General features: G+C 51.5%; 1 protein-coding gene across 2 annotated transcripts in view; it reads right to left on the minus strand.

Moving 5' to 3' along the window:
- Positions 1-22,549, minus strand: part of FBXO41 (F-box protein 41) — a 44,413-nt gene that overhangs the window by 6,826 nt on the left and 15,038 nt on the right. Inside the window, exons 3-12 of one of the 2 annotated variants that reach the window (XM_056814091.1) lie at positions 21,022-21,232; positions 18,543-18,616; positions 17,888-18,243; positions 17,236-17,477; positions 12,025-12,140; positions 9,936-10,088; positions 8,667-8,762; positions 7,737-7,855; positions 6,502-6,660; positions 5,550-5,665 (exon numbers count right to left, since the gene is read on the minus strand). In XM_056814091.1, the coding sequence (XP_056670069.1) occupies positions 5,550-5,665; positions 6,502-6,660; positions 7,737-7,855; positions 8,667-8,762; positions 9,936-10,088; positions 12,025-12,140; positions 17,236-17,477; positions 17,888-18,243; positions 18,543-18,616; positions 21,022-21,232 (1,642 nt within the window). Of the gene's footprint in view, positions 1-5,549; positions 5,666-6,501; positions 6,661-7,736; positions 7,856-8,666; positions 8,763-9,935; positions 10,089-12,024; positions 12,141-17,235; positions 17,487-17,887; positions 18,244-18,542; positions 18,617-21,021; positions 21,233-22,549 lie in introns of both variants that reach the window. The other variant, XM_056814090.1, reaches the window with a different exon arrangement.

Below are 22,549 nucleotides of genomic sequence, written 5' to 3' on the forward strand. Positions count from 1 at the left end.
TCAGAAGAGGGAGAGAAGATCTTTGATAGTGTCAGGGATGGAGAAGCTGCTGTTCAAAACTGACCTCTGATACTTCTTAGCTGTGTGACCCTAGGCAAGTCACTTAACCCCCACTTCTTAGCCCATACCAAGCTTCTACCTTGGAACTGACGTTTAGTATTGCTTCTAAGACAAGAGGTAAGGGTTTAAAAACAAAAAAATGGATATGACATGTTGTTACTGATGCAGCTTCAGCTTTTTCAATGATAGAGAGTTTCCCAGCTACTCAGAACTGGCATAATTGAGTTGGAAGAAGAGTATAAGAAAGAAAGTATAAGAAGAAAGAAACAGACCAACGGGATTCTAGGACACCTTTTCTGCTATGTGTCATTGAAATGAACCATCCATGTTCTGCTGTGGGAAATGCAGCTCGATGCAGGAGGACCGTCAGGGTGAAGCTAAAGAGACTGGCCTAACTTTTGTTATGAATGGGAACTAGAGGACCATCTATGTGCTGAATACAGTTAAGAGGAGAATTGGGCATTGAATGCCCATGAAAAATCCAGGTCTAAATTCTGAGGGACTTAAGAGGAAGAACGCTATCCACATCCAGAGAAAGAACTGTGGGAGCGGAAACACAAAAGAAAAACAACTGCTTGATTACATGGGTCAATTGGGGATATAATTGGGGATTTAGACTCTAAACAATCACCCTAGTGCAAATATCAATAGAAGGGAAATAGATCTTGATCAATGACACATGTAAACCCAATGGAATTGCTCATTGGCTATGGGAGGGGGCTTAGAGGAAAGGAGGGAAAGAACATGAATCATGCAACCAAGGGAAATATTCTAAATTAATTAGTTACATAAAATTTTTCAATTAAAAAAAAGAAATTCAGGTCTACCAGCATCATGAAAGGCTCATGGAGTCGGGGAGGGGGACCATCTCAGCCTCCCAAAAAAAACAAACAAACAACAAAAAAACCAAGCTGAGCCCACCCTCTCTTCCTGAGTCTTTTCTCTGGGCTCCTGGGACTCAACAGTGACTATGAAGACTGATGCTTTATGGTGCTCTTCTGTGTTCGCTACTTCATCCCAATGAGGGCTCTTCTAGACATTCTGTGAGATGGGCAAAAGATATATTGCTGGGTATGAAGGACCAACCATATGTGAGCCATAGAAATGTGAGTCTGAAATTCCCTAAGGACACTGGTGTCAGCAGGAAATGACTCTGTTGTGTCCAGACCCAGTGAACATCAGCCGGTTATGTCCGTGGGATCTCCATCAACCAAAGACTTGTCTAAGATTTAGTAGTTATCACGTTAAAAAGAATTATGCTATGAGGGGCAGCTGGGTAGCTCAGTGGATAGACTTCCACTGCATACGATGGTTCAAATCCGGCTTCAGATACTTCCTAACTTCATGGCCTAACTGGGTGCATCACTTGACCCCCAAGACAGAAGGTATTATTGCTCAGCCTCTCGGCCTCACTCATGGTTCTATGTTTGGGAAGAACCAAATGCAGGAGGTCAAGAAGGGTCAGTTTGGACCAACCGACACAGTTTGGAGATCTCGAAATAAGAAGTGTGAATACATTTTTAAAGACCTGGTAAAATGCCTCACCCAGGAAATCGTCTGCCCGTGCTCACCTGGCACGGGGTTGGCTTTGTGCCAAGAGGATGATGGTCCCAAGAACTCTCATACAAATTGGAGTTCTTGTGTTGAAGAGGGGTGTCTATCACCCAGAAGTTCTTTGGGTAAATGAATGGAGAAAGTACTGGCCACAGTTGTGAGTGATGAGTTGGATGCTGCTTGCCAAGGATGGGTCAAGGCACCAGTCAACTAGGGAAGAGTTTAGTGTTTGGAAGATCAATGAGGAAACATTCTGTCCATAGACCATGAGTCTGAAAAGACGGTGATACCCAGAGAAGAGACGAAGGTTACCTGGGGCGTCCAATGGGAAGTGTGCCATCACTATTGGTGAACTTTGTTGCATCATCAGACCTTTCCTTCGGTTGTCTTTGGACGGCCAGTGATGCACCTATGGCTGGGTCAGGGCTTCAAGTCAGAAAAGTTCTGATAGATACAAATAATGGGATCATGTTCACATTTATGGCCAAGACCTTTGGCAAGGGAATGGAGTTCTGCCAAGAAGCCCTGATGTGCAGTGAGCACCTAAGATAATGGACCGATGGGAAGCCATCTTCTACCAGGCCATTTGCCAGGCTGCAAAGTCTCCCCAGAGAGGAGATGGGCTCTACAAAACAAAATAATGCACTGTGAACTCCTCTTGCCTATTAAGGAGTTAGTGAGAATTGCTGTTGAGTGGAAGGAAAAGAGATTTAGATGGTCAGTAGAATGGATTCTGGGAAGAGCTGCCCTCTTAAATTTTCAGGGACCATTAGTGCTAGATAATAATAACTCAAGAGAAAATGATTCAGATGAGCAAGAAGCTGAAAGCTTTGCATATTGGAAGGCATGGGGATGAAGTGGAAAGAGCCATACCTCAGAAGTCAGAGGACCTGGGTTCAAATCTCACCTCTGATGCTTATTACCTATGTGACCTTGGACATGTGGCTTAATTATCCTGGGCCTCCTTTTCCCCATCTGTAAAACGAGGAGGTTGTACTTGCTGGCAGCTGAGGGAGGACCCTTCCAACTCTAGATCTAAGGGGTCAGAGAAAGTCAAAGAACTCAGTCTAGGCTGTTCTGGATCCAAGAAATCTTCTGTTCAGACAAAGGGGAGAGATGAACCCAGAGGAAGCCTCTTTCTAACATAATACGCTATTTGTGGAGGCCCTGAAGGAACAGAAGGATTTCATAGAACTTGAAGCCTATGAGATGGAGGCCGAGCCATCCATAAACTCAAGAATGGGACAGCAGGTCAGTGATCTAGGGATGCCGAAGTGCTAGGCTGGGCCTTTCATAGGCTCAGAGGGCTGCCATGGCCAGTTGGGTCAGTGACTCGTGGTGTTCTGGGGAAAATGGGAGAAGTGGTTCCTGATACCTATGTCATAGGTGAATTGCTGCACCCCGTATGCACATAGATACCATGTTGGACCTTGTCTGATTTGCAGGGAGTGCACATTTTTAATTGTTGGGGAAAACACAGGGCAGCTCAGATTCTGGAAGACTTGCTACCGAGCACAAACACACAGGCTCACAGGATCATGGATTATCTGGAAGGGGCTTCAAAGGTCATCTAGCAATTTACAGATGAAGGAAACAAGGCCAAGGGGGGGCAGGGATCCACTTGGGATCATATAAGTAGTAAGTGGCAAGGTCTGGAGTCAAACTCAGGTCCTCTGACTCCACATGAGGTGCTCTGCCCGCTCTTTTGTAACTGTCTCTCAATAATAATAAGGCAGGAATACGGTCCTGAAGGGAGACAATGACCTTGTCTGCCCAGCTTCGGTAGAGAGTCATAATGAGACTCCAGGGATTTCAGGGGCCCCAGAAAAATGGTAGTCAGTGCTCCAAACCCAGCCATCTTGGAATCACGTGGAAGGTTAGAGATGGTGAAATCCTCTGGACACTACCTGAAAATTACAGTATGCTGGAGGTTTCAAGCCCAGAGAGAGCCTGAGGCTACCTGCATGGGAGCCATAATCGGTCTCAAGAATTTGGCATTGCCATTCACAACTGAAATACCAAGATAATGAAGAATACAATGATATGCAGTTGAATAGATACCCTATAGAGTCTGCCTATCTGTCTGTCTGTCCTTCCATCTTTCTCTCTGTCTCTCTCTCTCTCCTCTCTCTCTCTCTGTGTCTTTCTCTCTCTGTCTCTATCTCTCCCTCCCTTTCTCTCTGTCTCTCTCTCTCCTCTCTCTGTCTCTCTCTGTCTCTGTCTGTCTCTGTCTGTCTCTTTTTCTCCTCCTCTCTCTGTCTCTGTCTGTCTCTCTGTCTCTCTCTCTCTTCCTCTCTCTGTCTCTGTCTGTCTCTCTGTCTCTCTGTCCCTTCCTCTCTCTGTCTCTCTCTCTCCTCTCTCTCTCTCTCTCTGTCTGTCTCTCTGTCTCTGTCTCTGTCTGTCTCTCTCTCTGTCTCTGTCTCTGTCTCTGTCTCTCTCTCTCTCTTCCTCTCTCTGTCTCTGTCTGTCTCTCTGTCTCTCTCCTCTCTCTGTCTCTATCTGTCTCTCTCTGTCTCTGTCTGTCTCTCTGTCTCTGTCTCTCTCTCTCTTTGTCTCTGTCTGTCTCTCTCTCTGTCTCTCTCTCTTCCTCTCTCTGTCTCTCTCTCTCTCTCTTCCTCTCTCTGTCTCTCTCTCTCTCTCCCTCCCTCCCCTATCTATCTGTCTCTCTGTCTCTGTCTCTCCAAAAGGAGAAGATTCCATTTAGGGAAACACAAAATTCTTTTAGCAACCGTAAGTTTTTCCTTGAAAACAAAAACAAACCACTATCTGGTGATCACAGAACACTGTAGTCTCGGGAGAATTGACTCAGAGGCTCCTCAGAGGGCATGGCAGAGGTGCCCAGTGGCCAGGGTCAAACTAGAATACCCTACAAACAGAGAATCACACAGGAGAAGTATAGTGACAGCTATCAAAGAGTTGTATTTAGGGTCTAAAAAGAAAAAAGAACATAGGTTGGCCATAGGCAAGAGTCAGTGATAACTACTGGATGATACGTGTTCTCCAGCCCAACTTCCATTCTCAATAAAATTCTTTCAAGTAGTAATTACATTTCTGCTTTTGGTGGTGGTGTGTTGTCAAAAGAAAGAAGGAGGGAAATAAGTATTTTAAAATACCTACTATGTGCCAGGCACTGTGCTTTAGAAATATTATTTCCAATTCTTATTTTTCAATTAGGCAGGGGTTTAATAGGTTAAGTGATTTACCCAGGATCTTACAACTAGCAAGTATCTGAAGCAGGATTTGAACTCAAGAGACATCAACAAAGAGATGCAGAGAATGGCATAACACTCAGAGGAAAGTCCTGGACAAAACTGTCAGAATGGGGCAGAGGATAATGAAATGACAATACTAGAAGACACTGCTATCTCTATTGTGAGTTTTTCTCTTCCTCTAAGAATGGGTTCCAATAAGTGATCCCTTTATGAGTCTGCTCTTCCCACTGATGGCCCATGTATTTGTGGGACAACATGACAAAGATTTATGGAAGGGGAAGACAATTCTATTGCTACTTTTCTTACTGATTCATTTCTTTTGGCTGACTAATGGAAGTAAACACATTGGTGGGGGCTCATGAGCTTTGGTTTTGAGTGATGTATTTTCCAGAGTATCTTGAACCCAGAATAGCTTTTCTTGGGGAGGATGTCACATGTGGAAAGTAAGGTGGCACCAGATTGTGGAGGGCTTCAAATTCCAGGGAAGGGGAACAATATTTCCTTGATAAGTTTTAAGAAAGGGCTCTAAGAACTCAGTCCTTAGATGAAGGCTGCCTCAATCCACTCCTTATAATGGTTCCCAGCTCTATTCTGCCTCCACTGAGTCCCTGTCATTTTAGGGATTAAGCTTTTATACACTCTGCACCAAAAGTAAGTTCTGTGACAGTTGTATTAAAGAGGAAGGTTTAGGAGTCAGACCCAGCCTCCTTCCAACCTTCTTACCTGGAGCTTGGTCACCATTTCTTCAAACAGCTTCCGGGCTTCCGGGCTCCCAGGTTCTTTGAAGTAATCCACAATTCCAATCTGTACCACAATGGACTTGAGGTTCCGGCAAACACCTAGGAAGGAGCAAGGAGAGAGAAGACAGAAGTCTTGGCTGGGTGCATGATCCAGACCCTGGGGAATGGGGGAAGGGGACACATACCTTATCAAACCTCTCAGATACCAGGAACTACATATACGATTACCCTCATTGCTCAAAACTCAGATGCCAAAGTAAGGATTGAGGATTTTACTTGACCTAATGGTGGACTACCAAATCATTCACTTGTTCATTCCTTCATTGATTCATTGATTCATCTTTTCCTCTATTCATTAATCTATCCAACCACCCATTCATTAATAAATCCTTCCCTCTTTTCATTCGCAAATCTACCCACCCATTCATACCACCATTCATTAATTTATCCATCTTTCCATTCACCAATCCGTCACTCTAGTCATTCATTAATCAACCTATCCATCCTTCTGCTCATTAAACCAACCATCCATCCAATCCCTCCATTCATGACTCCATCCACTCATCTCTTTCCATTCATTCATGAATCCACCCATCCATCCATCTTTCCATTCATTAATCCCTCCATTCATTAATCACTCCATCCCTCTATTCATTAAGGCAACCAACCATCCATCCCTCCATTAATTAATCTATCCATTCGCCTATCAAACACTTACAAACAATGCACACTCGATGTGTAAAGCACTGAGAGAGGTGTGAAGATAACTAAGAATCCCAGCATTGAGTCACTAAGAACCTAATTTCCCATCAGCCCGTCCCCACTGGTTTCCTCCTAGAGTCCGCCCAACCTCAGTGATTGACTATGTTGGCATGGCAAGACCAGCTTGGTGGGACGTGCTGACTGTGACGACTGCTGGCTCCACCTGTACTCACTGTTGAAATGCAGCAGTGCCTTTGGGGTGACCGGGGTGGCTGTGAGCACCAGCATCTCCAGACCCTTCAGGCCTTCGCGACACACCTCAGCCGCCACCTCCTGGGTGATCTCTGCCACGTGGTCCAGTTCCAATACCTGAAGCCTCATGCAGTTCCGGGCTGGAGGTGGGTACAGGGAAAGATCAGGGCCAAGCAGCCACGTTCTAGATCTTCCGGCCAGCTTAGCGTCCCCTTTAAGGGGAGATGCTCGCCCGATCTCATGTGATCCCTAGCCTCCCTTCCTTAGCTAATTCTCAGCCTCTCAGTAAGAGGATTCAATACCCTCAACCAAATGGACCACTAGAAACTCTAAAGGATTTTTTTACTCAATCTCTCTCTCTGTCTCTCCCTCCCTCCCTTTCTCTCTCTCCCTCTCCCTCCCTACCTCTCTCTGTGTCTCTCTGTCTGTCTGTCTCCCTCCCTCCCTCTCCTTTTCTCTCTCTCTCCCTCTCTGTCTCTCCCTCCCTCCCTTTCTCTCTCTCCCTCTCTCCCTGTCTCTCCCTCCCTCCCTCTCCCTCTCTCCCTGTCTCTCCCTCCCTCCCTTTCTCTCTCTCCCTCTTCTTCCTTCCCTCCCTCTCCCTATCTCTCTCTCTGTCTGTCTCTCCCTCTCCCTCCCTATCTCTCTCTCTGTCTGTCTCTCTCCCTCCCTCTCCTTTTCTCTCTCTCTTCCTCCCTCCCTCTCTCCCTGTCTTTGTCTGTCTGTCTCTCCCTCCCTCTCTCCTTTTCTCTCTCTCTCCCCCTCCCTCTCTCTCTCTCTCTGTCTCCCTCTCCCTCTCTCCCTCCCTCTCTCTCTCTCCCTCTCTTTGCCATGATTCATGTTGTCTCCCTCCCCTCATCCCTCCTCCGTCCTGGAGTTGACAAGCAGCTCCACGGGGTTACTATACATATAGATGTATGATCCCTCGAACCCGTTTCCAAAGTATTCATTTTCGTGGAAGAGGAATCCTCTAAGGGATTTTTCTTAGCCCTTGGGTCTTGCTGTCGTGCCCTCAGTCTTCCCACCGTCCTCCTTCTCACTCTAAGGCTAGCCCCTGGGTCACTCCCGGCTCAGTTCTGGGTGCTGCCCCTTGGACCCTCCCCCTTTCCCCAGCTGTGTCCAGCCTGCCCCATCCTAGTGGATGGATCACTGGGCTTTCCCCCGGGGAAGGCCACCCCCAGGACAAGGATGGAAGGCTTCTCCTGGGCTGGGGACTCACCGAGCGATGCCAGGCCCTGCACGCCGCAGCCGGCTCCTCCTACCCCCAAGGCCCTGAGGTGAGGCCAGCAGCGCCCTATCATTTGCAGGCATCGGTTACTGAAGCGTGTGGGCTGCTGGCTAGAAGACAGGGTGGGAGGAACAAGAGCGGGGAGTGACAGGAGAGGTCAGAGGGGCCACTGGAAGTCCCCAGTCCTGCCACCCCGGCCCTGTCTGCGTCTGGCACCTTCCTCTGTGCCTCCTCTTCTGGGAAGGCTTCCAGGATTCATCTATCTCACAGGCGGCTGCTTTTCCCTCAACCCCTGCCCCAAGCACCTCAGGAGTCCTGCCCGGGACAGCCCCGCGTCCACCTGTCTGTCTCTAAGTCCTCGGCATTCATCCCATTCCGGGCTTTGGCAGTCTAGAACCTCTCTGGAGTCAGCACCAGGCGGACCTCGGTGGGAGTGGATGCGGGGGACCAGGAGGACCCAGGGAGGCTCGTGCCCAGAGGAGGGCGCCTCGAGAGCTCCCCTCTCCTGTCCGGACGGGGCGCCCTCGGAGGGCACGTCTTCACCTGTCCCGAGTGCCCGGGCGCTTGGTCCCCCCTGAGAGTCCAGGCAGGCTTCCCTCTCCTCCTGCACGTCTTCACAGGAGGCCCTGCGCCCTGTCTCTACCGCCCCGCTCCAGCCCTTCCTGTTTCTGAAATCACACTCCGGTCCCTCCAGCTACCCAAGAGGGCCAGCGGTCTGGTTGTGTGGAATGAGACTGTTTCTACCCATTTTCTAGATAATGAAACCGAGGCTCGGGATGGAGAACGGGGAGGGACCTGAGGGGCCATCGAGCTCCAACCTCTCCTTTTGCAGATGAGACCCTGAGCGGGGGAGGGGGCTCTTGGGCAGCCCCAGCTCAGCCCCCCCTTCCCAGCCTCCCGGCGGCCCCCAGCCCCACTCACCAGGGGTGCAGAGGAGCCACCTGGAGGGAGATGATCTCTCTGCAGCCGGCGCCCAGGGCCCAAATGACCTCATGGCCCACAGGGTCGGTGGCGCTCCTGTTGGGAAGAGGAATGGAGTGAGGCGCCTCGTGTTCTCCTTCTTCGCTCTTACCTTCCCTCTCGGAATCAGGACAATGCTAAGGCAGAAGAGGGGTGAGGGCTGGGCAGTGGGGGTGAAGTGCTGTTTCAGGGTCCCCAGCTAGGCAGTGCCTGAGGACAAATTTGAACCCAGGACCTGCGGTCTCCAGGCCCAGCTCCCTATCCACGGAGCCACCCAGCTGTCCCTGACATTTCTTTTTTAATCTTTGAATGCTTTCATAAAAACCCTCACCTTCCCTATTAGAGCCAATCTGTGTCCTGGTACCGAGGCAGAAGAGCAGTCAGGGCCAGGCCATGCGGGTTAAGTGACTTGCCCAGGGTCACCCCGCTGGGAAGTGTCTGAGTGCCGATTTGAGCTGTGTAACTTGAATCCTGTCCCAGCATCCCACTTGCGTTCTCTCTTTCCCCTGAATGCGGCGGTCGGTGGAAATCTCGTGCCTTTGCCCTCCTCCCCGGGGCCCCCGGGCGCCCTGGGCTCTCGGGCACCGGCTCACTTTCCCTCCTGGGTCAGGACAAGGCGCCCCAGGCACGTGCTCTTATTCTGCCACGTCCTGGGATTGCTAATCAATCTTACACAATGCAATGTCTGAAGTGACTGGGCACGAGTTTTAATTTTCACAGCGGTTGGGAAACTCGTCTTTCCTCAGGCTTCTACTTTTGTCCTTTTTCTTCTTCTACAGCTTCTACAGCTGGGTAGCTCAGTGGATGGAGAGCCAGGCCCAGAAACGGGAGGTCCTGGGTTCAAATCTGGCCTCAGACATACCAGCTGGGTGACCCTGGGCAGGTCACTAGACCTCTATGGCCCAGCCCTGACCGCTCTTCTGCGTTAGAACTAATATGCAGTATTGACTCTAAGACGGAAGGAGAGGGGTTAAAAAAAAGTCTTGTCACAATCCTTTAAAGAAAGCTGTGCAAGTCTGAGCATCTCTATTTTACAGACAGAGAAACTGAGGCCCAGAGGGCCAAGTGGCAGGGCCTCAACCTAAGCAGGAGCTGAGAGTGGAGCTCCCACCTCGGTCGCCGCTGAGAGCGCAAGAGGAAAGCCTCATTCCTCAGATTCGGGGTCGGGGAAGGCTTTGTGGGGGGCAGCAGAGACCCAGAGGAATGGATGTGCCGCCCCCTCCCACCCACCTGTAGGTGACCGCTTGCAGGGCCCGGCAGTAGCAGCTGGCCAGCCAGAGGGAGCGGTCCGTGAGGACGTTGGGGCAGTGGGAGATGCGCAGGATCAGCAGGTTCCCGCCGGCAGCTTTGAGCAGCGATTCCAGCCCCGCTTCCAGGCACCCCCTGGGAACATCAGCGGCCGGGTCAGGAGGCCACCCAATGGGCCCTCTGCACCAGTTCGCTTGTCTGGCCCAACAAGCATCAACTGAGCGCCTGATACAGGAGAGGGACTGGGAGGGACGATAAAAAATAGCGCCTGCCCTCGAGGGGCTTCCAGCCAATGGAAGAAAATGACAGGGTCGCGGATGGTGAGCTGCTGGGAACTCCAGAGCTCAGCCAGCCCAACCTTTCCTGGAAGAAATGGTGAAACCGAGGCCCAGAGACACGAAGGAGGCAATCTGGAAGGGATGCTGACTCTGGACTCGAGTTCAAATTCATTCTCTGGCAGATGCTACCTGTGTGACCTTGGATAAGTCACTATTTCCTTATATATAAGAATACCAGCTACCATCCACACAATGCGGAGCGCCAGGCCCTGGGCTAAGCCCTGGGAGGGAGGTACTGCTATTATCTCCACTGTACAGATGAGGAAACTGAGGCAAGCAGATTTAAGGAACAAGTCTTCTGCTGGTTGGGCAAGTCATTTAACTTCTAAACGTCCTAAGCAGCTCTCTGGGACTCTTAAGTTGCACATCCATATTGATGGATGGAGTTCCAGTGCCTGGAGCTCCCATCATCAATGAAATCACAGATTCAGCCCCATAACCTTCCCCCCATTTCGGTGGCTCCTTCTTCCCAATTACCCGGGCAGTAATCGGCAGGAGGCGTATTTTTATCTTGGGAGAAAAATGAGGAAACAGCCTTTGAGAGGCTCATCATTCTGCTCCTGGTCATCCAGCTAAGTGGGGATGGAAGCCACAACTTGAATCCAAGTCCAGGTGATAAAATTCCAGGCTCCCAAGTCAGGCTGCTGCCCTCCCAGAGCCCGGGCTGGACCCCCTGGACCTTCTGCGCTTCCCTTTCCCTTTCTGTTCTGGTCACTTGGATTTCCTAATTTGGAGACCTGACTGTGCCCTCTGATTTCCTTGACTGGACCCCGACTCAGCCCAGCCTCCTTGCCTAGCCAGGAGTCCAGAGAGATGAGCTCTCCATCTCCCGCTTCCTTCAGAACTCAAAAGCAAATGGGCTGCCTGTCACAGGAAGTTTCTTATCTCTTCTGTTGTTTGCTAGTGCTCTCCCCTCCTGAATGATTTTATATTTAATCAGGTACCAGGTGGCAGAGTGCATAGAGTGCCGGATCTGGAGGCAGGAAGACTTGAGTTCAAATCTAGCCACAGATACTTACTAGCTGTGTGACCCTGGGCAAGTCACTTCCCCCGTTTGCCTTAGTTTCCTCATCAGTAACATGAGCTGGAGAAGGCAATGGAAAGCCACTTTAATATCTCTGCCAAGAAAACCCTAAATGGGGTCACAGTTGACTCTACTAGAATAGTTGATCAACAAAAAGATGGATTGATCTCGTTTTTTAAGCTTTGCAAAGCTTACTTTTTTTTTACTTACTTTTACTTACTATTACTTCATTTAATCCTCTCAACCACCCTGTCAAGGAGATGCCATTATTATTCCTATTCTACAGATGAAGAAAATGAGGCTGAGAGAGAAGTGAAGGAACATACTCAGTCACACAGGTAGCAAGGGTCTAAAGCAGGATTTGAACTTGGATCTTCCTGACTTCCAGAGTTTATCCTCCCAGTAAATTGTCAGACCAGTGATTCATTTTTGTTTTTGTATACCCAGCACTTAGCATAGTTCCCGGCACACAGTAGGTGCTTAATTACCGCTGTGTTGGATTAGATCGAAGTTGTGGCACTCACTCCCCAGAAGATCCCACTGTTTGACTGGCCAATGCCCTCCGAGCCAGCCCCATCCAAGGACTTCGTGTGTCTGACCTCTACATTCCCACCCCTGCCCCGGCCTGGACACTGGGCAGGGCTCCTCCCAGCTCTTCCTTCCTCAGGCCGACATGGAGTCAGCCCCCCAAGCCCTCATGCTCTCCCACCTTGTACTCCTCAGGTACTCCTCTTTGCCCTCCTTCTTTCCCCGCTGCCTGGGCTTCAGGTTCTGCAGCGTCAACGAATGTGTCTGGGTGCACCATTGGGACAACATCGCCAGGAACTGGGGGAGGAGAAGGGGGGTCACCAGAAGAGGGCCCCAGAGCCCATGCCCTGGAGACACCCCGTGAGGTGGAGGGGATGGAGGGAGGCTGAAGGCAGAGGAAGAGGGAGAAATCAATGTAGCCCAGAACACCGATTGAGTGTCTACTATGTATCGGGTTGTGGATGTGGAAAGAGCTTTGTAACTGCAAGGTCTCCTTGGAGTCTAGAGAAGCCTCCCTGCCACAGAGGAGACGGAAAGTACGAGAGACTGTGCGAGTAAGCCGGATAACAGTAACACACATGTGGAGGATGGATAAAGGAGACAGGAGGGTGAGCTGGAGCCAGAGGAGGAGAAAAAGGAGGGAGTTGTACCGAGCCTCCAAGGAGAGAAGCATTTTCTCTTTTTAAAAAACAAATCTTGTTGACTTCTTTTATTTTGGCAACATCTCCACTTCCCAGCGTTTCTTCTTCCCTTCTTCCTCACAGAGGGAAGCACAGAAAAAAACATTTATTAATCATCTACTGTGTGCCAGGCATTGTGCGGAGGAGTTTACAAATGTATCTTGTTTGATCTTTGCAACAACTTTGAGAGGCAGGTGCTGTTCTTATCCCCATTCTACAGATAGGGAAACCGAGGCAGACAAGAGTTTAAGAGATCTGCCCAGGGGCACCCAGTGCCCAAGTTCAGATTTAAAATTAGGCCTTCCTGGTCCCAGACCCAGTGATTCTGTCCCACCTACCTGCCAAGAGTATCTTTTGTGATAAAGAATTAAAAAAATAACAACAAACGAAAAACCGATTGAAAAAGTCTGACATCATTTGTAGTATTCCACATCTGCAAAGAAACTAACTTTTCTTCTGTTCTCTAGGGCTGAGCTTGGGTCATTATTATTATTATTTAAAAAAACAAACAAACACTTCCCTTCTCTCTTCAAATCAAGACTTAGTATCAGTTCCAAGACAGAAGAATGATAAGGGCTAGGCAATGGGGGCCAAATGACTTGCCCAGGGTCACAGAGCTAGGATGTGTCTGAGGCTAAATTTGAACCCAGCTCCCATCTCCAGGCCTGGCTCTCTATCCATCGGGCCACCTAGCTGCCCCTTGGTCATTATAATTTCATAGCATTCAGTGTCAATGTCTACCTTCCTTAACTACGCTCCCAAAGGTGTTATGGTCATGGGTATTGCTTTCCCAGGCTTCCTCTGTTCCAGTGATTATTTGTTACAGGGTAATCGTATTCCATTGCACTCGTGGACCACAATCCATCAGCCCTTTTCCCCCAATCAATGGGCATCTGTTTCCACTTCTTTACCCCCAAGACAGCTTTGGCTGTAACTATCCCTTTCTTTGTATCGATGACCTCCTTGAAGTGTTCCCACACCGAGCAGCAGCCGCTGGGTCAAAGGACACAGATTCTGAGTTGCTTTCTCAGGCCAGTTCCAGATTGCTTTCTAGAATGGCTGGGCTGGCTCCACTCACAACCATTCCCAGTCTTTGTCATCTCTACCAGCTGGCCGCGAGGGAGGCGAGACCTCAGAGGTGTTTTCTTTCTCTCATCATCAGTGACTCGGAGAAGTCTTTGACGCCATCGGCCACCGCTTACAACTCTTCTTAGGACTGTTTCTATCCCTGGTCACTACTCTATTGGGGATGCTTTGGGGAGTCACCCATTCAGACAGTTGTCTACATAACTTTGACATCACACCCTCGGCAGAGACACGCAATGCAGGCGTTTCCCCCAGTCAACGCCTTCCTTTCTTTTTCGGCGTATCCGTTTTTCGACTTCATGTGGACAATCCCAGCCTTTACGGAGGATTGGTGGATGCGATCTCCACGTGAACTTTCGTGCATACTTAAGTATTGTGATTGCTTTCTGGACCACTAACAAGGTGAAGAAAAAAACCTTTGGATTAGCTGCTGAAATGGAACTGAGAAGCCGACCGAAATCTCCCAGGAGGGCAGCTCTTGGCCTCTTTCCTGCATGGCTGCAATGGAGGGAAGAGATGTGTTGAGCTTCTGGGTGGAGAGAGAGACTTGAGGCCTTCATCTCCCCTCTGGGGCCACATCCAGCCAGGAACGGGGGCTTCGGTTTGGGGCTTTTTCCCTCCATGTGTTTATTTTTAGGTGAGAGAATATTGGGAATGGGTATGACATAGGGAGCTTTGAAAGGCTGGAGGAGAGAACGTCAAAGCAGTAGAGGACGGAACCTGCTACCAGGTGAGGCATCACCTGGAACTCATGCAGTAGTAACGCCAAGTTTAGAGATGAGGGCAAACGCTCCTAGCGGTTAAATAGAGCCCACTCTTCTCGGGGAGGGATGCCCTGTAAATTCTCATAAATGGTTTCTTTGTAAAAGTTAATCAAAGGGGTCGCTAGATGGCTCAGTGGATTGCTAGCCAGGCTCAGAGATGGGAGGTCCTGGGTTCAAATCTGGTCTCAGATACTTCCCAGCTGTGTGACCTTGGGCAAGTCACTTAACTCCATTGCCTAGAACCAATACACAGTATTGATTCCAAGACATAAGGTTAGGTTTTTGTTCTGTTTTTTTTTTTTAAGCTATTCAATATTAAGATGGTTAAAAATTACTGGGTACCATGAATTGATGGTGGTTGACATTTTGGAGAACATGCCAGGCTAGGGGTTGAGTTGATTGCATTTTAGAAAGTCACCCCATGGCTAGCCAAGAATTCCCTTAGAATTCTGAGGAGGAGCTGGAGTCAGCCTTCTCCATGGCCACCCATCTCATCAGTACAACTGATGTTGTACTGTACAATTAGGAGAAGGATGCCCAGCGTTTCGAAAGGTTACTGAGGAACTCAAGCTACACGTGTGTAACCTTTCTAAACTCTGGGGATCCCTGGGGTCCTTCCGGGGAGGGGCATGTCCCAAGACTCAAAGCCTCGCAGCATCAGCAGCAGGATGCTGACGTTAAAAGTCGGTCCTTTACTTTATGGAGAGCCTTCAGTCAATGAACGTACTGAGTCATCATTTGGAAACTGGCAACGGCAATTTGGCCTTTTCAGTGATGGGTTCATTTCACTATCTTTGTGCCACGTCTATTCAAAGTACACATCCTAATGGACAAGCTCCAGTAGGGTAGCTCACTAAGCTGCACATTAGAGCCTGGGCAATAGATACTCTTTATCCACTTGGTTTTTTTACTGTGCGCAGTTAGGTCAAACTCCCAAGGGCGATTATAGATCTCCTCTTCTGAGGACTAATTCAATTAGGAAAATTTCAGCTGCAAACAGGAGCTTCTGGAGGACCTCACCATCTAGAGGGAACTCTTCCTTCCATTGGGACTTTGTTGAATAACCTCCATGATGGCGGCAGGCACCTTGGATGAGCCTCTCCTAATGTCAATAATCAGAAGTCTGAATTAAGTTCTCTCTGTTGTCAGATCTCTTGAGGAATCTGGTATAATTTTGGCACACCCATTCGAAACACCTTGTTGGATGCCTTCAAGGGCAAATTTTGTTCTATCGAGTCAGGTGTGTTTGTAGAAACAGTCAAGAAACACTGAGACACAATAGAATTGTGTACTTTCTACACCTTTCAGGCAACAGCATATAAAAATATGGTCTGCTGGAATGTTGTTTCTTGGCCAAAGCTGCTCTGTTTATCACACCTTACATCCTACAGGATGCTTAAGATTATTCACAACAATATCTTTTATAGCTCTGGGAAACTGGGCCCAAGAGCCCAAGTTGTAGATATTTTTGGAAATATTGTGCAGGTGTTGGATATTATAGTTATCTCCGTCAGTGTCTAATGCCCCTACCAGACAGCCTAACACAGTTCCTTGCTTGTCGTAGTAGGTGCTTAATAAATGGTGACTTGAATTGAATCTAAACTTTGGATCTCCTTTTCTCTCTCCACTGGTGCTCAATAACAGTTGAATAATGAGGAACCACTGAAGGGTCTTGGATGGGGAGTTATGCAATTAAAGTGGCATCCCCTGAACTAGAAGAAGATGATGCTTGGAGCAGAGACTAGCTGGGAGGGGTAGGAAGGAGCAGAGGGAGAAGGATGGAGGAGGAGCAGAGGCTGGGCTGGTTGCCTTGGAGCAGAGGCAGAAGGATAGAGGGGGAGCAGAAGAGGAAGGATGGAGAGGAGCAGGGGCTAGGCTGGTTGCCTTGGAGCAGAGGCAGAAGGATGGAGGGGAGCAGAGGCTAAGCTGGGTGCCTTGGGGCAGAGGCAGAAGGATGGAGGAGGAGCAGGGGCTGGGCTGGGTGCCTTGGAGAGAGGCAGAAGGATGGAGAGGAGCAGAAGAGAAAGGATGGAGGGGAACAGAGGCTGGGCTGGGTGCCTTAGAGCAGAGGCAGAAGGATGGAGGGGGAGCAGAAGAGGAAGGATGGAGGAGGAGCAGGGGCTGGGCTGGGCACCTTAGAGCAGAGGCAGAAGGATGGAGGGGGACCAGAAGAGGAAGGATGGAGGGGGAGCAGGGGCTAGGCTGGTTGCCTTGGAGCAGAGGCAGAAGGATGGAGGGGAGCAGAGGCTAAGCTGGGTGCCTTGGGGCAGAGGCAGAAGGATGGAGGGGGAGCAGAAGAGGAAGGATGGAGGGGAGCAGAGGCTGGGCTGGGCACCTTAGAGCAGAGGCAGAAGGATGGAGGGGGACCAGAAGAGGAAGGATGGAGGGGGAGCAGGGGCTAGGCTGGGTGCCTTGGAGCAGAGGCAGAAGGATGGAGGAGGAGCAGGGGCTGGGCTGGGTGCCTTGGAGAGAGGCAGAAGGATGGAGAGGAGCAGAAGAGAAAGGATGGAGGGGAGCAGAGGCTGGGCTGGGTGCCTTGGAGCAGAAGAGGAAGGATGGAGGGAAGCAGAGGCTAAGCTGGGTGCCTTGGAGAGAGGCAGAAGGATGGAGGGGGAGCAGGGGCTAGGCTGGGTGCCTTGGAGCAGAGGCAGAAGGATGGAGGGGGAGCAGGGGCTAGGCTGGGTGCCTTGGAGCAGAGGCAGAAGGATGGAGGGGGAGCAGGGGCTAGGCTGGGTGCCTTGGAGCAGAGGCAGAAGGATGGAGGGGAGCAGAAGAGGAAGAATGAAGGAGGAGCAGGGGCTAGGCTGGGTGCCTTGGAGCAGAAGAGGAAGGATGGAGGGGAGCAGAGGCTGGGCTGGGTACCTTGGAGCAGACGCGGGCATTCTCTAGCAGCACACGAGTCCAGACAGCGGGATGCCGGGCCACAAACCTCCAGTCCTTGCAGACCTCGGCGGCATGTAGGAGGGTCCGGGTGTCCAGGTAGGTGAAGATACAGAAGAGGGCCGCCCGCATCTTCAGAATCTCGGGGCTGATGACTTCGTTGGAGCGCGAGGGGCTGCCACCATCAGCCTGTCGGCCCCGCCCGCTGCCCCCCTCTGAGCGGGCTGGAGGACCTAACACAGTGTCAGCAGGGTGCATGGCGGGGAAACTGAGGCATGGGGTATGGGAGGAGAAGGCAAGGAAGGGAGTGGTGGGGAGCTGGGCAGGAACAGGAGGGGCATGTCAGGTATTGGGGGGGAGGAAGGGACTGGGTCATGGACACCCCTGAAGCGCATGGAGAGTGTGCCTGAGCCTAGAAATCCTGCCCTCTAGACCTTTTTTCTTTAATTAAAAAAAAATAGCCCCCAAACCTTTACCTTCTATCTTATAATCTATACTAAGTATTGCTTTTAGGGCAGAGGGGCAGCGAGGGCTGGGCAGTGGGGGTGAAGATCAAGGGTCTGGGAAGAAACAGGAATCAGGCTTGGAAGGTAACCACCCCCCAACACCCAGGATGGAGGGCATGGGCACTCACCGGACAGCCGGCAGCTGCTCAGGGCTCGGGGCGGTGTGGGGCCAGAGGCCAGGGTTTCGGAGGGTCCTTCTGCCTCGGACTCGGTGGTCCGGGAGCCCACGTCAGAAACGTCGCCCTCCTCCCCCTCTGTGCTATGCCGACGAGGTCTCCGCTGCCAGTTCTGGATGGCCTGGCGCCGCAGGCCTGAGCTCCGGGGCACCTGGGGCCTCTCAAAGCCCCCTCCACCCTCAGCCCGAGCCCCTGGTCCTCCAGCCCCGCTGTCCCCAATGGCTGCCTCCTCCGAGGGGTAGGGGTCTGCAGTGTCACTGTCGTAGCAGCCGGAGCTCTGGGACACGGCCTTTGCACGGCTGGAGGCCCTGAGGGGAGGTAGGAAAGGCCACAGGAGACAGTAGTGAGGAGGGGCTGGGCCAGGAAGCCCCAGGACAGGCTCACCCACTGTTGAAACAATGTTCCCAAATGCCCCCTCCACCAGGAAGCCTTCCCAGATTGATCAGAGAGGAGCAGACAGATTAGTGTAGGCTCTGCCATGATGGCTAGAGAAGGGAGAGTGGGGAGATGGGGGTTGACAGCTCTTCCCAGGGGGAAAAGCTGGGTGGGAGGGGGTAGGATGGGGAAAGATGCTCAAGGGTTAGGGGCTGGGACCGCAAGAGCTTACCCTGTGCTGGAGGAGGAGCGGTGGTTAGACACGGCGTATGTGTTGTGCATGATGGGACCTGAGTGCCGGTCCCGCTGTGGGGAGGGGGCAGAGGGCAGGATTGGGAGGTACAGGGACAGGAAGAAGAGGAGGAGAAGAAGGGAGAGTATGGTGGGGAATGAATGGGGAGGAGAGGAATAAGAGAGAAGCAGAGAGGGAAGAGAACAAGGAGGTTAAAAGGGAGAGAGAGGGAGGGGAAAGGGAAGGAAGGAGAGGGGAGAAATCAGAGAAGGAGGGAGGATGGAGAGGGAGAGGGAGGGAAGAGAGAGGGGAGAAACCAGAGAGGGAGGATAGAGGGAGAGGGAAAGGGAGGGAGGGAGGGAAGAAATCAGAAAGGGAGGAAAGGAGGGAGGAGAGGGGGAGAAAGGCAAAAAGACACAGAAAAGGAAAGATGAGGAAGAAAGGAGAGAAAGGGGAAATAAAGAACAATGGGGAGAAAAACAAGGAGGGGAGGAGTATAAGACAAGAATGAAGGCAAGGCAAGGGAAGGATTGAGAGGGAGATAGGGAAGGGGAGAGAAGAACAGAAGAAGGGGAGGGAAAGAGAAGGGAGACAGACACACAGACCCAGAGAGAGCTCCATGAAATCCTCCCATGCCATTGGCCCATTCTTGTCTTTGCCCCATGCCCCTCCCCTGCTCCCCACTCCCCTGAGGCCATCCCTGACTGTCCCCAGATCTAGGGGGTGGTGGCGGGGGGCTCGCTCAGTCTCATCCTTGAGGGAAGGGGGGGTTGAGTCCAGCCTGAATTCCTCTGGTACCAGCTCTTGGCCTGGGCCATGGCCAGGGTCCCTTCATGCCCACATGGGCCTGCCTGGTCCGCTTGGCCTGGGTCCCAGAGACCGAGGGGTGAAGCAGGGCTTCTCTTAAGAGAGCATTCTGATGGCTGCCCATCCCTCAGGTCCCACGAGGAAGCCTTCAGCCCCCCCAAGCCCCTTCCTTCTCTCTAGCCCAGGATCTCTTGGGAGGCAGCCTGAGGTGGAAGGAAAACATAACCGTTGGCATATGTGAGCTCAGTCCTGGCTCTCTTCCTTACTTAACTCTCTAAACCTCTATGACAGGGGCGAACCACTGGGCTTCCCTAGATCTTGGTTTGGTCATCTGTAAAAAGAGAGGGTTGAATCCTAGTCTTACTTCAAAACTTCTAGCTCTACGGTTGTGATCCTATGAAGAAGTCACTTTGCCTCTATGCCTCAGTTTCCCAAACTGTAAAATGAGAGGACTGGACTTGAGGACCATGGAGGTCCCTTCCCGCTCCCAGGCACACAGCTGGGACTCAAGTCTAAATCTCCCCTCGACAGCACCACTTCTCCTCCAACACCCTCTCTCAAGGACCTCTGCAGCTTTGGGGGGTGTGGAGAGTCCATTCCCTAGTGGAGATCACAGCCCTCTGCTGCAGTGGGTCTTCTCATGGGTTGTTGTCATCTCCCAAGGGTCACTTGTGGATGTCCCTCTGCTCTCAGCTTGGTTGTCCTCAGGCTGTAACAGCCAAAGGTCATCACTGGGGCTGTCCTTGAAGCCATTCCAGCCTGGGAGGACCTCGGCCACACAAGGAGGCCCTGGAGGAGGAGGCTCCTCAGGGAAACAGGGAAGATGTCCTTCTTGCCAGCCTTCCAGGGGACTGTGGGAGAAGTTATAAACTACAAAGGGACATAAAAATGTTAGAACTAAGGCAGCTGGGTTGCTCAGTGGATAGAGAGCCAGGCCTGGAGATGGGAAGACTTGGGTTCAAACCTGATCTAGGGCACTGCCTAGTTGTGTGACCCTGGGCAAGTCACTTAACCCCCAGTACCTAGCCTTTAACTCTTCTGTCTTAGAAGATGGAATGGAAGGGTTTAAAAAAAAACCCCAAAACTAGAGAGCTGGCTTCAGAGCCAGGAAGACCAGAGTTTAAGTTCTGTCCCAGATATATATGGGCTATGAGACCCTGGGCAGGACTTATCCTTTCTCCCAGCCTCAATTTCTTCATCTGTAGAATGGGGACAAACGTTATGCTAAATAAATAGGAGCTACTATCATTTTGTTTTTTCTTTTCCTTGGGGACTCTGGTATTTAGAAGAGAAATCCAGTTTGGTTTTATCTTGGTGTATAGTGTGAGATGCTGGTCTGTGCCTAGTTTCTGCCACATTGTTTCCCAGTTTTCCTAATGGTTTTTGTCAGAGTGAGTTCTTCCCCCAAGAGAAGAGAGTCAAGGGGATACTATCTAACCCAGTGTTTAGGTTTAACTGGTGAAATTCCAGGTATTGTTGGAGACCCTGGGGCTGGGGGACCCAGTGGGTGCTGGCTGGGTGCCCATTCTTTGAAGCATCTTTTAAGGATAGAGTGGAATTCAATTCAATGAACTTTCATTAGGCTCCTTGGTGCCGTGCCCTGGGAAGTCAGCCTCAGACTGGGTGTGGTGGGAGCCCCTCAGGGAGTCGGGGGAGCTGGCCAGGCACTCACCATCCTGCTGGCCCCCTTGGTACCAGGCACGCTGCTCCTGCCCAGGCTAGCATTGGGGGTGGTGCCGCAGCTGCTGCTGATAATCTGAAGCTGCTTCTCGGCTCGGTCCGCACGGTCCAGGAGCTCCTCGATGAACTGTTGAAGGCGCACCTTGGCATTGGCCTCCCGCGCTGCCGTCTCCTTCAGGAACTGGTCAATTTGAACCACTTCCCTGCAGTGTGAGGAAGGCAGGTCACTCCTGCTGGCTCCCCTCCTTGTTCCCGGAGGAACCTGTGGTCCCCTGTGTCCCCCGGGCAGCCCTTCCTCACTTCTGATCCCCAGAGGATCCCCCTCACCTGTGATCCCCGGATATCTCCTCACCCCTGACCTCCAGGGAACCTTCTCCTCAGGGTGCCCCCTTGGGGCCCTTTTACCCATCATCACTGGGCACCCTGGCCAGTCCCACGTGAAGTGTTCTATTCAGTTCTAGGCAGCCCAGTTCAGGAAGGGCATCCTCCATCTACCAGGAATTGTGGGCGGAAATGGCAAAGAAGCCAATTTCTTAGGAAAAGCTTCCCTACGAGAGCCGCTGCTGGGTGGCAGAGGGGGGCTCTTCCTTAGAGATCTCTCAGCCTGGGCACACAACCACCTGCCAGTTATGTTGGCACGGGAGTCCCTTTTGGGCATGGGGGCACTCGTACCCTCCCATTCCAGGACCCTGAGGGTGCCCTGCCCAAGCCTCAGGAGATGCCCAGGGGCACAGCCTTGGCTGAGCTCAGTTCCCTTCTCTCCTTCTCTGTCCTGGAGGCTCCACTCCTTCGTTCTTCAGGTCCTCACACCCCAGCTCTGTCCTAGGCAGCACCTGCGTGTGACGGGCTCTAACAGCCCCCGACACACATGTCTGGCCCAGCTCAGCCACCCAGACTCGGTCTGAGGACCTCCGATGGGGGGGCACCAGCTTCCCGGGCAGCCCTCCCCCTTAGAAAATTCTTCTTGAAATCAAGCCTAAACGTGCCCCTTGGCACCCCCCGGCCCCCTACGCTGCTCCTGGCTCGACTTTGGGGCCAAACAGAACAAGTCTGACCCCCTTGATAAATGCTTGTCGGGACTCAGCTAGGGGGCTCAGTAGATGGAGAGTCAGACTGGGAGACGGGAGGTCCTGGGTTCAAATCTGACCTCAGACACTTCCCAGCTGTGTGACCCTAGGCCAGTCACTCGACCCCCACTGTCTAGCCCTAACTGCTCTTCTGCTTTGCATCTGATGCTCAGAATTGATTCTAAGACGGAAGCTGAGAGGTGAAGGGGAAAATGCTTGCTGGCTGAGGGAAGGCAGTGATTACGCGGCCAGAAAATTCTGGGGCTTCTCTCCAAGCCAGACCCTGTCACGGACTTGGCAGGCTCCGGACTCTGCTGTCCTGGTTCTGCCGATGCCAAGTGCAAGGCAGAAGAGTGGTCAGAGCGAGGCTGTGGGGGTTGAGTGACCGGCGCAGGGTCACCCAGCTAGGAAGTGTCTGAGGGCAGACTTGAACCCAGGACCTGCCGTCTCCAG

The sequence above is a fragment of the Monodelphis domestica genome, chromosome 1, assembly GCF_027887165.1.
Source record: "Monodelphis domestica isolate mMonDom1 chromosome 1, mMonDom1.pri, whole genome shotgun sequence".
Lineage (NCBI taxonomy): Eukaryota > Metazoa > Chordata > Mammalia > Didelphimorphia > Didelphidae > Monodelphis > Monodelphis domestica.